Source organism: Dreissena polymorpha, chromosome 11, assembly GCF_020536995.1.
Source record: "Dreissena polymorpha isolate Duluth1 chromosome 11, UMN_Dpol_1.0, whole genome shotgun sequence".
In the NCBI taxonomy this organism is placed as follows: domain Eukaryota; kingdom Metazoa; phylum Mollusca; class Bivalvia; order Myida; family Dreissenidae; genus Dreissena; species Dreissena polymorpha.
This window is the reverse complement of record NC_068365.1, coordinates 10,179,637-10,193,185: the sequence shown is the minus strand read 5'-3', so window position 1 is coordinate 10,193,185 and position 13,549 is coordinate 10,179,637. Positions and strand designations below refer to the sequence as shown.

Here is a 13,549-nt window from a genome sequence, read left to right as displayed (position 1 = left end):
AACATGAAATGTTAATTTAGAAATAGTAAAGTTGCAGGCAAATGCGGATATGTATTTTACAATAACAAAATATGCATCGGCCTGAAATGTTGCAAATATTCAATTATGAATATGTCCGAGACTATTCACGTTAAAATAAAAAAGTTCTCGTAGCCGTGTCCATTTTTATATTACCTTTAAAACGATACGTAAATTATACTACTCGAAATTTTCTAAGGATCACTATATATTACATGTATGTGTGATTTGAAGTTCACCCCTAGCTAGATTCAGCCACAGTCACGCATCAATTATAAATCAATACATAAAAATAAAATCAAAAACACATTATAATATCAAAACCTGCAAAATAACAATTTAAATTAAATTAAATTGAAGATAATGTGAAAATAAAAAGTGATCCTTAGCAAATTTTGAGTAGTACAGAAGAATTTGTAAGAAAACAATACAGTTTTAGGCAAATGCGGAAATATACTTTTCAATATAAAAAAATCTATATCGGCTTGAAATGCAACAAAGATTCGCTTATGAATATCTCTGAGACTATTCACGTAAAAACCAAAATGTTTTCATACCCGTGTACAGTTTCATAATACTTTTAAAATTGTACGTAAATCAGAAGTATTTATATAGAAACAATACAGTTTTAGGCAAAGGCGGATATATTCTATTAAATAGTCTAACTCGGCCTGAAATCTCGCAAAGTATTATTTGACTGCGAACATTTTAAAGTTAAAAGCACAAAGTTATAGAACATAGAATTTGATATCAACTCTATACGTGTACTTTATTCATTATTTCCAAAAAGAAATAATTTTAAGAAAATGACGTGTTAAAAGGTGTACATGTACATTGTAATTTCATTGAATGTAATATCTTCCCAGAAACCATACACACCCATTTCTTCCTATCTTGCTTGGTTCCGTCCAATCCTATTTTGGTATATTATGTCCATAATGTAAACGTTTTGACCGGCCCTGACGGGTACCATGTTATAATACTAAAAGCGAAAATCTTATTAAATATACTAAACTGTAGATATTAATTGGCAGAATGGCCGCATAAATTTGGAGTTTTTATTTTGTTCCTTGTATCTATTAAAAAAATGATTTTTTTTATAGCAAAACGGGTTGTTAAAAAGCTGCATTTCACGTTTCCTCATCCAGATATTGGACTACTTGTTGCGTTTGGAAGTTAACCAACGATACTGTTGTTTATGTCTACACAAACCCTGCTTAGAATATGGAGCATTTATATTAGTCTAGACTTCGAAACTTTCAACAAAAAAGACCGCTGACCTGCTACAGTTTATCCAAGTGAATCGTGGACCTGGCGTGGCAAAGGACATAGACAAATATTCACGTTTGATGCAATTAACTGCTCAACGCAATATAACATACACTTCTCAAATAAACATTGACAAATCTGGAATTGCTAAAGGTTTTATTTGCGAATAGTGTCATAATGTACATCACATTTTTTGTATATTTATGCAAGGGCATTATGATAAGTATAAGTAATCACACTTATTCAATTGATTTTTTGAGCTGTTTATGTTTGAATTGTTTTAAAGCGACTGATTCACTGTGTAGTTTTGAAAAAAACATTTGTTAAACTAACAAATAGATAATATTTTTAACAGTCTTTAATAATTATAGTCCTAAGAGGAAACTGAAATTAAATGATTTCACCAAAATCAAATCCGAGATACTTGGTAGCAAAATCTTACGTGTTAGCACCAGATCACTCAGGCTGTCAAAAATGTCTGCGGTTTTTTATCAGTATTATACGTTGTTGCTCTCAAATATCTTGACAAAAAACTTTACACACGATTTTTTTAACAATTATTTTTAAGTTTTCTACGTCTTGAAGGCTCTTACGCTTATTGGTAATACTTTTAACCTTTTTATTCGACTTGTTCAAGTGTATGTTCCAAACAATGATACAATCCTTTATAAGTTGCTGTATGTTTTTTTCTTTAGCTTAGTTAAAAGTTTGTGAAAAGTTGCGGAGTTGAATAGATCTGTGAATTTAATCAACATTATCGTTTGGGCGCGTATGGATGAGATATTCGAGCCAGTGTGGCCTCTAACAACAGGAGATGTTTGCATGTTTTAGTGTTATAACGGTGCATATTATCACTGGAAAATGGGACGACCAGTGGAACCTTTGTAAAGTATGTCACTGTTTAGATGTAAGGAAAACACGTTTCTTTGTGTATTTATAAAAAGCATAGTCTTACAGTTCGCTATAAGCATACAAATAAAAAATAGTTGTTACATGCATGATGAATAAAATATATCACTTCATCTCATTATTATCATATGTTCGACAATCTAGGACTGGAGTAACCCATCATGTCCATGATATTTGCTTCCCATTCACTATGTTGTTCATCACGAAATCCACAAGCTGCATTCACATTTTGCTCAAGAATATTACAACTGTGTAGAGGATATTTCAGTTCTGATTGTTCCAATGGCGTCATTTAACAAGGGGCTTCAAGTCCTTTGTGAAAAAATGCAGGTGAATTGTACTCAGCTGGCTAATATTATATTTTTGCATCACATATGATGTTATTTACAATAAATTGTCTGGTTTGAGTACTTTTTCACAATGATTTTTAAACTTACATACAATTTTGTCTGAATGTGTACATGTAAGTAAACGCAAACAGCCCTTTTATCATCCTAGTCATACCCGATGTGATCGAATCTTGCTGTAACTTTTCATTTTAATTAATTCTACTACATACAGTATTACAAATCATTGAGAGGCTGTTATTTCACTGCAAGTTTTCTAAATGCTTTAACTTGCCATAACAAACCTAATTCAACCCGCGTAAATCCATTTTTATCCTATTACCAGATCAAAATTGATAGTATAACAACGATCGTATAAACTTGAGCTTTATACTATCACTATTTTTAGATCAGATTTGGGGTTTTCCAAAAATTGGAGAATCTGTTTTTGTCAACTACGGAAAAACAAAATCGTCAAAAAATGCGATATTTGATAAGTATTAATGGAAAATAGGGAGGAAATAATAGGATAAATAGAGTATTGTGTGAGTTTAAGATAAAGATCAAGTTTATCATGCTAGGCTCGAACCATGTTAGCGCTCGGTAAGCCTCGCGCTGCATCGGTTCTAAGCCTCCATGATAAACATGATCTTTATCCAAAACTAACATAATATTCTCTATGTACATTTGCGGTCGAATGAACATATCCGGTCAATTCATTTCAACTCAACATTCTTCGCAATATGTCTTTCGGAGCGCTGCCTTCCATAAACATTCGTATACCGACAATTTTCAATATCGAAGCTCGCCGTCTCTTTAACTTCTGCAGGATGATATCCGAGTAATCACACACTCCGTTCTCATCTCTACATTGCCCGATTCTTAACCTCCATTCCAAATCTATCATCTCTAGTATCATCCTTCTCTTGCTGAACCACAGAAGCGGCTCTGGGTGACCGATAATTGCTTGTCGTATCTTCGGCAATCTCAGAATCACACTTGGCCCTTCCTCCATCATGTCCGTGATAACTGCTACCCATTTACGCCCTGTTCATCCTGCAATCCACAGGCCGCCATCAGATTTCGGTCAGGGATCATGTAGTATGGCAGCTGTGTAAAGGCTATTGCAGTTTTGAGTGTTCTCATTGCGTCATGCAGCCAATGGAACAATTTATTTTCTTGAAATAGTGTGGGTGAATTGCTTTCAGCTTGCCATAATATTATATTTTTCAGCACGTATGATGTTACCTCTTTTTTCTTTGGATTAAGTCTATCTTTCACGATCATTTTTAAAAGTACATACAATTTCGCCTGTGTTGTGCTAAGATTGTTAACGAGTTCTGTTTCACCCGTGTTAAAGCAAATCCTCCACTCTAAGAATTTATACTCACTCTCTTTAAACCCTACCGGGGTAACAAAAGATCCCAAAGATACGACTTTCCGGACGACATCTGGGGTCGGCCAATTTCGAGGTCGTTCAGCCCAACGCTGCATGATACTTGGACATTGACACGGTATTGCGGATACATAGTCCATATTGATACGCCCGTTTATTGTCCTCGGTACTGGCGGGCCTGCAAGTTCCCGTAGGACCCCAAGTGATTTAGTTTTCGCAAATTCATCAACAAATAAACCACTGCTAAGCATAGTGTGTCCTTTGCCGTCATCATATAGAGCCTTCTGAATTACATCTAAACGTGTAGAACCTTGTCTCTCCAGTAACATCCTGCAGTGCCCAGGGTAAACACGTGTATTCATCCTGTAAACTTCTATGTCGTCTGGTATGGTGTGTAGATCAACTCCAACTTCCACACAGAGGACAACGTTCAGTATGAATAAAAAGTCATGGTCGCTTTCGTAAAAGAAGGACAGACCCTCAGCCTTGCTTCCAGCTGTGATCATATAGGGTCGATTTGTAACACGCCTCGCATTCCTTATACTATCCTTCTCCCTGTGCTTCAAAATTCTTCTCCGTCTGATTTCCTCTCCGTATCCCAGATGTGTCATTATATAGCAGACTTCAACGGACGTTTTTTCGACATAATTCTAAAAAATAAACATAGACTGAATAGATTAATTCATTAATTTTCACATAAAATATCATATTCCAGTATTATCCAAGTGGTTTTCATAAAATGGTGCAGTTTGTAATATCCACGTCAAATTTATTAATCGATACAATAAACAGTATTCATGTAAACGCCCCTGTCCACTGAAAATGACACTAAACGGCATCAGTTCCACGAAAATAACAAGAATTTCACTGGAAACTATTTTGTTTGCAAAACATGAAGTAATTAAGATTTTTCTTTTCAAAAGTTCTGGACGTGAATGGAAGATACATTCTTGCGTTTGTTGAGAATATATATTGTTGTGAAATATAATTATCTCCCTGTTAGTACACAAATATATTCATGATTTCACTGTATCTTCTTGATCCAACGAATTTCCGCGTTGTCTCTAACATAGTGTGAGGGTAGTTTAGAATCCTTATCGGATCTTGCCCTAATACAACTATGGTTTCATGTTTGTAAATAAGTGTCTATGTATGTAACATTGTCCATTCTGTGTATGTAAAAAATGTTCCCACGTCGAGATGTGTTGCGGTGTAAGTGCGGGATATATAACTGTGAATGAACCATCCTTTATTGGGGATGGGGATTTCATAGTATGTATGTCTCGTTCTGCACCGTAGCTAGGCGCTCACGCCGAAGTCTCAAATGGGAATATGTATGTCTGTCTGTGTATCTGGTTGTTCACACACCTTTCTCCCTATATATATATATATATATATATATGCTTATGACGTTAAAAGTGCAGATTTCGTTGGTGTTTTCGAAAACGATGTATTGTTTTAATAATAATGATAAAATGTTATTACTTTTATGTTAAATTGCAGAACCGGTAGAAAATATGATTTTTAAACAAATGATGTTGTATATGGGAATTGTTCGAGTATCGGATTTACTTGTGTGTCATGACCATACAGACTGTCGAGTCTGAGGACATGTTCAGCCCCAGAGAGTGACGACTGTACATGGAGCTTTGTATGGGGACAGTTTCAGTTTCTAACTTACTCGACAGTTACGGCAGAACAGGTTGCAGTGTCTAGGAACCTGTTCAGCCGCTAACTCACTCTTGGCTCGCAACAGTAACTGCTTTTATATCTCCGAATGCTTCCAATCCCTTACATACCCCTGAGTGATCACTGTGTAGGCTGCTGTTTCTGGGAACGCCCTCAGTGTCTGACACACTATGTTCGATTCCTCCTTCAGCCATTTTCAGTCTGCTGCAATGAGGCATTTATTAAACAATGAAATCAGGATAAGGAAGATGTTGATAAGTCCTAAGTTATCTTGCTACATTAAAGTTGCAATTCGTTAAAGATTGATCTTCGAGCAAATAAACATCCGGCATGTGTCATTATTTTTGCCCAATTGGGAAAAAGTAGCAGTACCACGCCAAATGGGAAAACGTCGCGCGAAAAAACTTAAATCTGGAAAATTCGCATCGCGAAATTGTCAGATTGAAAATGATTAGGCTCTTTAGTTGCTCGGTACATAATTGCACAAACCCATCTACAAAGTCGTGTACATGCTTTTTTGCTTTAATGTTTAGTTTATTTGCTTATTTTATTTTTTTTGTTTGTAGATTATGCGCTTATGGAACGAAATTTCCGCAATTTTTCGTCTTGGAACTAGTACCACGACAAATGGGAATTTTGAAATTGACAGTTGTTCCTCGATTCGGAAAATACCTTTAACTGGTACTTTATATAGAGGGAAAATACATTCGCTAAGTATGATTCATTTATGTATATATACATTTACAAACAACTTGAAACAAGCTATACGTGCAGAAACATATGCAGCATAAAGGACAATACTCACAACGTTGTGTATGATAGTCTTGTGTAACATTACATAGTTAATTTATACATTTCAATAAATAAAACGGACGCACAATTGAAATAAATAACAGTTACGGTAGTTTGAATGGGACAAGAATGGGACTATTAATTTAAAAGAGCAATGTTCGTGTAAGAATAAATATTTTTGCGACGTGAATTGTAGATTTTTATGGCCTGAGAAACTATCTTCATTTGAATATGATTAGTACAACATTAACAAAACTTCTAATATTTACTAATAACATATAAACTCACTTTCTTGTAATCACTCGACAAACATGGAGGAGCAGGAAATTAATACGCCTTATCCTCGCATTCCATGTGAAGCGTTCGAGTCAGAATACAGACTGAAGTATTTATCATATATCACCGGATGTTATCAAGAATCAGCCGATGTATTCGCGTTAATGACTAATGAACCTAGTAATAGCATTGTTCTGTGCATGGCGAATAGTAAAATAAAAGGAAGTGAATGCCACATATACTATTCAACCAGTTGTTTATTTCTCTATTTGGGAAGGCTGACTGAGAACATGCGGTGATAAAAGTCGTCAGAGAGCCTTGTCTGTATAGGCGCCTTAAATCAATATCCCTATTGGATAAACAAATATGCATAAGGATGAATACACTATTTTAGAACCCAATGGTACGCCATAGTAATGACAACTGTATAGGCCCAGTAACTTGACAGTTTCATGTGAACTATCATAAGCAACACCAGTTTATCAACAAAACCCTATGTCTAACCGGCTTCGTTTAACAGAGCAAATAACTTGTTGCATACGATATGTATGGAACATATGGTTCAATACCGATTTATATTTATTAAATAAAGTATTGTCTATATGCTAAAATATTGTATGACAATGTTGCTTAGTGTTTTAACTGTCATCTTCATTTGATGATAAATTATAGTAGAATGATTTTAATCCAAAAATTACTGTCTACATAATACTGAAGAATTGTGTGTTGCAACATATTCTTGAGGATATCTTCCAATGAAGATCCTTATAAAACTGGAAAATAGCTCGCGTAAAATGAAACAAAGAGGTTAACGAACAAACTGCAAAATAACCATAATGTTTAGGTGATGTTAGTGGAATCGAACAACTTATGTATGTGACCAAATTAAGATTCCTTTATTTGTTTCCTTTCCTGAATTAGATAAAGAGGATAACTTTTATCGTTTTTAGAACAATAAACATTTGTTTATACTTAGACTATCTGATTGAAAAAATAAGTTGTGTGTGCATGAATATTTTGAAAATTGTGGGTATTTACTTTTTCAATTTATTTATTATTACACATTTAAAGTTTACATCGTACAGACTGTTTTGTTCATGTTGCTGACTTTTGTTTAGCTTAGCTAGTCTATTATACACTTAAACACCTTGTATGTTATTCAATAGAACGTGCGCATGTTCTGTATAAATTTATGTTCACGTACTTACTTTTAAAAAACTACCATCACTTCAAAAATAACCTATATCTAGCAAATTCAAATCATGTGATCCGGGCTATTACACAGGAATTGTTTGAGGCACAGCGGACAGGCAGCGTGGAAGGGGATACCCTCTTTTGCGATTCGATTAACCCATTCGATTTGCCTAGTGGACTCTCCCACCTTCTAAATTGGATCAATTTATTTCCAAAATTAGGGATGTCTAGTATAATTTATTCTATATTTATAATATTTCTTACAGAAATTCCTTTAAGCAAACAGCGCAGACCCTGATGAGACGCCGCATCACACCCTGATGTACGTTGTTTGCCAATGCCTTTTTTCTAGACGCTAGGAATAAATGGGTTCAAAACACTCTCCGCATGTTGAAATATGCACTACTTTAGATCTATTAAACCACATTCCTTTCTTGTATCACATTAATTTTACTTATATTTATTTCCTTGAATGCATATACACAAATCCGTGACATCTCGATTTGATATAAGTTGTGAGATCATTCATGTACATATATTTGAATAAGACTAGTTTTGCGATAAAACGCTTGATTTACCTATATTTTTGTTTTTGCATCAAGTGTTATATTCATATTAATATTATATAATTTCATACTTTAATTATTGTGATTATATTACTATGATTCAAATGTCATACATCGCGAATAGAAGCCATCCCCAGATCTTAGCGCCACCTCCTTTTCTCATTGCCTACCCCTGTTGTTTGCGCAAATCCTTGGTATAGGCTCAACCTCTTTTTTGAAAAATGCCCCAAAATATAGCAGATCGACCACAAGTAAAATGCTTTTGTAAGTGTAGCAACACATGAATATTTTGACACGAAATGTAGTTAGTGATCGAATACGGTGGAAATGTGCTCGGCACACAGATTACAAGCATCGATTTGCTTTTTAAAACTCCCCCACGTCACAAATTATTCACGTTTCGAAATGGGTTTTGGCGGTATGTTTATGTACATTTGATAAGATAATATATTCTGATTTGCACTTAATGGTTCGGAATTTTAAACGTAGGCGAAAAATGTTTAATAAACAAATCTGACCAAAGTGCTACTTCTTGTCCTAAGCGACATATTGAAAGTATCGTTGACTCACGTTTTATGCTTCTCTACAAAGACGTGCAATTGTTTAACGGTCAATTTCCGTTTTTTTGTTCTAAGAAATTCTATTATACAGTTTAAATAGCTTAGTTCTTATAAACCAAACACTTCGAATGCATTTCAGCGAAACACGAGGACGATTTAGTGACATTGAATTGTGGAAATTGAAACAAAAGAGGCTTTGGTCATCAAATTGTGGTTATCCGCAGAATTCAATAAGCAATTATTTCCGTATATAAATAGGATTGGTGAAACATTCGACGATATGAGAAATGGTTTGAAGCGTAATTTGCTTTCAAAGTATTGATGTTCTTTATATGCTTATAAATGGAAATAAACGTATATAGTGAGCCATTTTAATCACTTATGCTGAGTATGCGTATCTTCCTATTTAACTCTTGTATGCACAAATAATTTCTTCACGACTTAATACAAGGTTATGTCTAACGGATTTATTGTAGCATATTTTTAATTCTCGGATGACAATGCAGATAGGTTACAGTCAAACAAAAAATAAGTTTATAAATAATAAAAAATGAAAATAACACTATGCAATTTAAACATGACCAAAACTATAAATCCTGGGCTCCTGAAGCCCACGCTATGTATGATATTGTCGATATTTTGCATAAAAATCACGGACAATAATATTTCGCACCCTTGGTGCAAAAAGGTGTAATGTGACATTGAAATAAGAAGGCACATGATGCCTTTGTGCACCAATGGACGATTTGGTCCCGACCCTGAAATATTTTGAAGAAGTTGTGTTTGCGTTTTCAATAATTTTTAAAGATATTTGCAAACTGGGGAAAAAAGATGTGTTATAAAGAGATATGAATACTTTTGTAATTTAACATATTTATTAAGTTAACAACATTAACCAAACGTTTGGCCTACTAGGTGCGCTTCTAACTACCAAGTGTGTGAGATGATATCAGTAGAAACCATACTTTTTGGTCTAAAGATTTTAATATTGTAGTCTTGACTTACATGACATCATTGAAATCTTAACCGAATGATTATTGTAAGCAACGAAACTTGCACAAAGCACTTATAGCCTTTATATCTACATTCGTTACGAGTATTGCTATGTCGAATGGGTAACTTTTCTTTCAACATTTCACGCTTGAAAATTACATAGCGATACCATAAGAAATACATATTTGGGAATTCGACACGTTACGCAATGCATTTTATGTATTCGTAGATTTATTTATACTTGTGTTAGTTAATTTTTAATTATAATTATTGAGTTATTACATAAAAAACATGTATGCGTTTTCCTAAGATGGACGTGCGTCAGTCCCATTTTACTCGAAATAAGTATTACTTGTTGTCCTTTACATTACAGTCAGAGTGTGTATATATTGTGAAATCGTTCGTCATAGGCAAAAGCACTGGTGATTATTCGATAAAAAATTAGAGGTCGCATTATTGTGTGGTGTCCGCCAAGAACTCGCGCGATCCCGGGCTTGATTCTCATCACCTGGAGTTACTGTTTTATCTCAGGATACGGGCCAGAAGATATTTAAAAAAAAAGCAGCTTTACTTACGTCTTTTTGAATAAACTGCAACACAGTGACGATGTGTCTGTTGTAAATGTTGTAAGTTAAATCCAATGACACATCAACAACAATTATAAGATCACACTTGGACATTAAACTTTTCATCAAAACTTTCAAGTTGTTTACGAGATTTCTAAGTATTGTGGGTGTAACTCGAACGATTCACCTTTTTAAGAATCACCATATCGTAAATCAAGTTTAAGCTTAAAGTTTCGTCCTTGATTAGCTTGTGTGGACATCAGTTAACATTGATATTACCAATATTGAGTAGGCATGTATTCTATGTTGAAATGTTACACAATTGTATTTTTTGTTCCGTATGTATTTTTTATTTAATACATTAAGACTAGACTAAATTGTTTATTTAGAAGAGACATCCTTAACACGAAAAAAGCATTAAAGCGGAAAGTGTCCTCCCTGATTAGCCTGTGCGGACTTCAACGTAGGCTTGTCTGGGACGACACTTTACGCACATACATTAAACCCCGTTTTCCCAGAGTGAGGCTGACTTACTTTCATGATATGTTTTATAATCATTATAAATGCAAAACTCCATTTAATAAAATAGAAACTTTACTATTGTGAATAAATCACGATGATTTATAAATTACGTTATGTAACATACATTTAAATACAACTGTACTGAATATTAATCGATTAATTCTTTCCTAAGTAACATTTATATTAACCGTATTAAATGTTTAAATGTTTCAAAATGTAATAATATTTCGTATGTCCTTATATATAATTCATATAGACTAGAAAAGATTTTTGTTTATGAGGAACTTCCTTTAACAAAACAAATCCATGAACTAGGAAAGTGTCCTCACTGATAAGCCTGCGCTGCCTGCTCAGGCCAGTGTAGTACGACTATGCACGCACATACATTAAACCAGATCGCGGCTCATATAATACATGCCTATGATGTAATTCTTACCTAATGGAATCCGATGAGTCATCACGAGTGACCCAAAAACAATCAAAACCACACGTCTCTCCTTCATCGGCGGTCTACAAACACTGAACTCCAAGATACGTATTATATTGCACATAATGTTTAACAATATCTGTAAGGAAGTTAATATCGAAACAACACATCAACGCTTGTTGTAATTATGATAATAAACTACGTCAAGAAGTAAAGCCACACTTCAGATGGTGAAGTAGGGACCCTTAAGTCAGTTCCGCTTTCATATGTCACACAAGTTGCTTTCACACAAAATGAATGCAAGTTTCAACGTTTAGTTAAATTCTGGGAGAAGAACGAATACAATCATCGTTCAAATTTTGTTTAAATTATGAGAAACAATTCAAATAAATATAAAAAGCTGTTACCAAAACTATGTGTAATATGTACACTCAATTTATACTGTATCGTTTAAGAACAACGAACTTTTGTAGTCCCCCGAATTACAGGAAAACAATAATCAACAATCGACGTAATTTTTACCTTAATTTCATGCCAGTGTAATATTTTAAACGACGGTATTATATTTATAAAAGCGTCTGTTGATATAGGACATATCTGCTCCAATCTGAAGCCGCCCAGCAGCTTAGGTTGTATGAAATGTTACCCCCGAGTCGATGAACCGAAACATTTCACAAGTTAAGCTGAGGTAAAATAAACCAACATGTATATCGCCCAATAATTCTATGTGATATATGCGATTGAAGATCATCACCTTCTTTTAATGAATAACATCTGAGTTGAATGTTTTACATTTACCTCACAAGTTTGTTTCAATCAATCACCATCAAACATGGTCAATATACTACTACGTTAATACTACTGCTACTACTGTAACTACTAGGACTACGACTACTGCTACTACTACTATCGCGATAGCTGAAAAATTTTCCGATCACTTCCTGGATAAAATTAACAAAATTCGAGATGCCCTTGCAAGTTTCGAAAAATTCACACCCGATCACAAGGAAGTACCATGTTTCGTTATGTTCGAGGAGCTAACCCAAGATGAAGTGAAAAAGATCATCAATCATCTTCAAACAAAATCATGCGAACTAGATGCATTGCCAACAAGAGTACTAAAATCATTTTTAAACGAGTTACTACCATTCGTGACAAAATTGGTTAATCTCTCTCTGAGTCAAGGAGTTTTTCCTTCAAAATTTAAACAGGCAATAGTAAGACCACTTCTTAAGAAAATTGGACTAGACCTGAGTTATGCCAACTATAGACCAGTGAGCAACTTATCATTTCTATCGAAAGTGATTGAAAAGGCTGCTCTGTTTAGACTCAATATAAACGTAAATGAAAACAATCTCCTTCCAAAAAATCAGTCAGCCTACAGACAATTCCATTCTTGTGAATCTGCTTTACTTAGACTAGTCAATGATATACTCGAAGGTATGGAGGAACAAGAGGTTACAGCACTTATCGCCATTGATTTGAGTGCTGCCTTCGATTCAGTCGATCATGACATTCTACTAGACGTGTTGCAAAAACAATACGGTGCATGTGGCACGGCACTAAACTGGATAGACTCGTATCTTCGTCCAAGAAGCTGTCGCATAAGTGTTAATTCAGCTTTATCGGCAGCACGTTCTTTGGAGTGTAGTGTCCCCCAGGGTAGTTGTCTTGATCCATGGCTCTACCTGAAGTACGCTGGAACACTGTTTGATGTCGTTCCTCCCTCCATCACAGTCTACGGTTTTGCAGACGACCACACCGCAAACAAGCGATTCAAACCTACACCTTCTCCTGTTGAAAGAACTGCCTTTTAAGAACTTGAAAGTTGTGCACTCGTTATAAACAACTGGATGAACGAGAATAAACTGAAAATGAACGCATCAACAACGGAATTCATCATGTTCGGTAGTAGACCCCAATTAAATAAATGTCAATCTAAAGAAATAGATATTGCTGGTGACACTGTTAAAGCAGAAAAATGCATACGGTATTTGGGTGCATATTTAGACGAAACACTAAATTTTAAACAACACATCAAAATTA

General features: G+C 34.7%; 1 protein-coding gene across 1 annotated transcript; it reads right to left on the bottom strand.

Annotated features, from left to right (window-relative positions):
• Positions 1–2,208: 2,208 nt before the first annotated feature.
• Positions 2,209–11,668, bottom strand: LOC127850725 (uncharacterized). The gene is made up of 3 exons (XM_052384004.1): positions 11,513–11,668; positions 5,718–5,811; positions 2,209–4,568 (listed from the first exon to the last, which is right to left on the bottom strand). Exons 2-3 carry the CDS (start codon positions 5,799–5,801, stop codon positions 3,555–3,557), a joined length of 1,098 nt encoding a protein of 365 aa, XP_052239964.1. The 5' UTR covers positions 5,802–5,811; positions 11,513–11,668; the 3' UTR covers positions 2,209–3,554.
• Between the last annotated feature and the right edge of the window lie 1,881 nt (positions 11,669–13,549).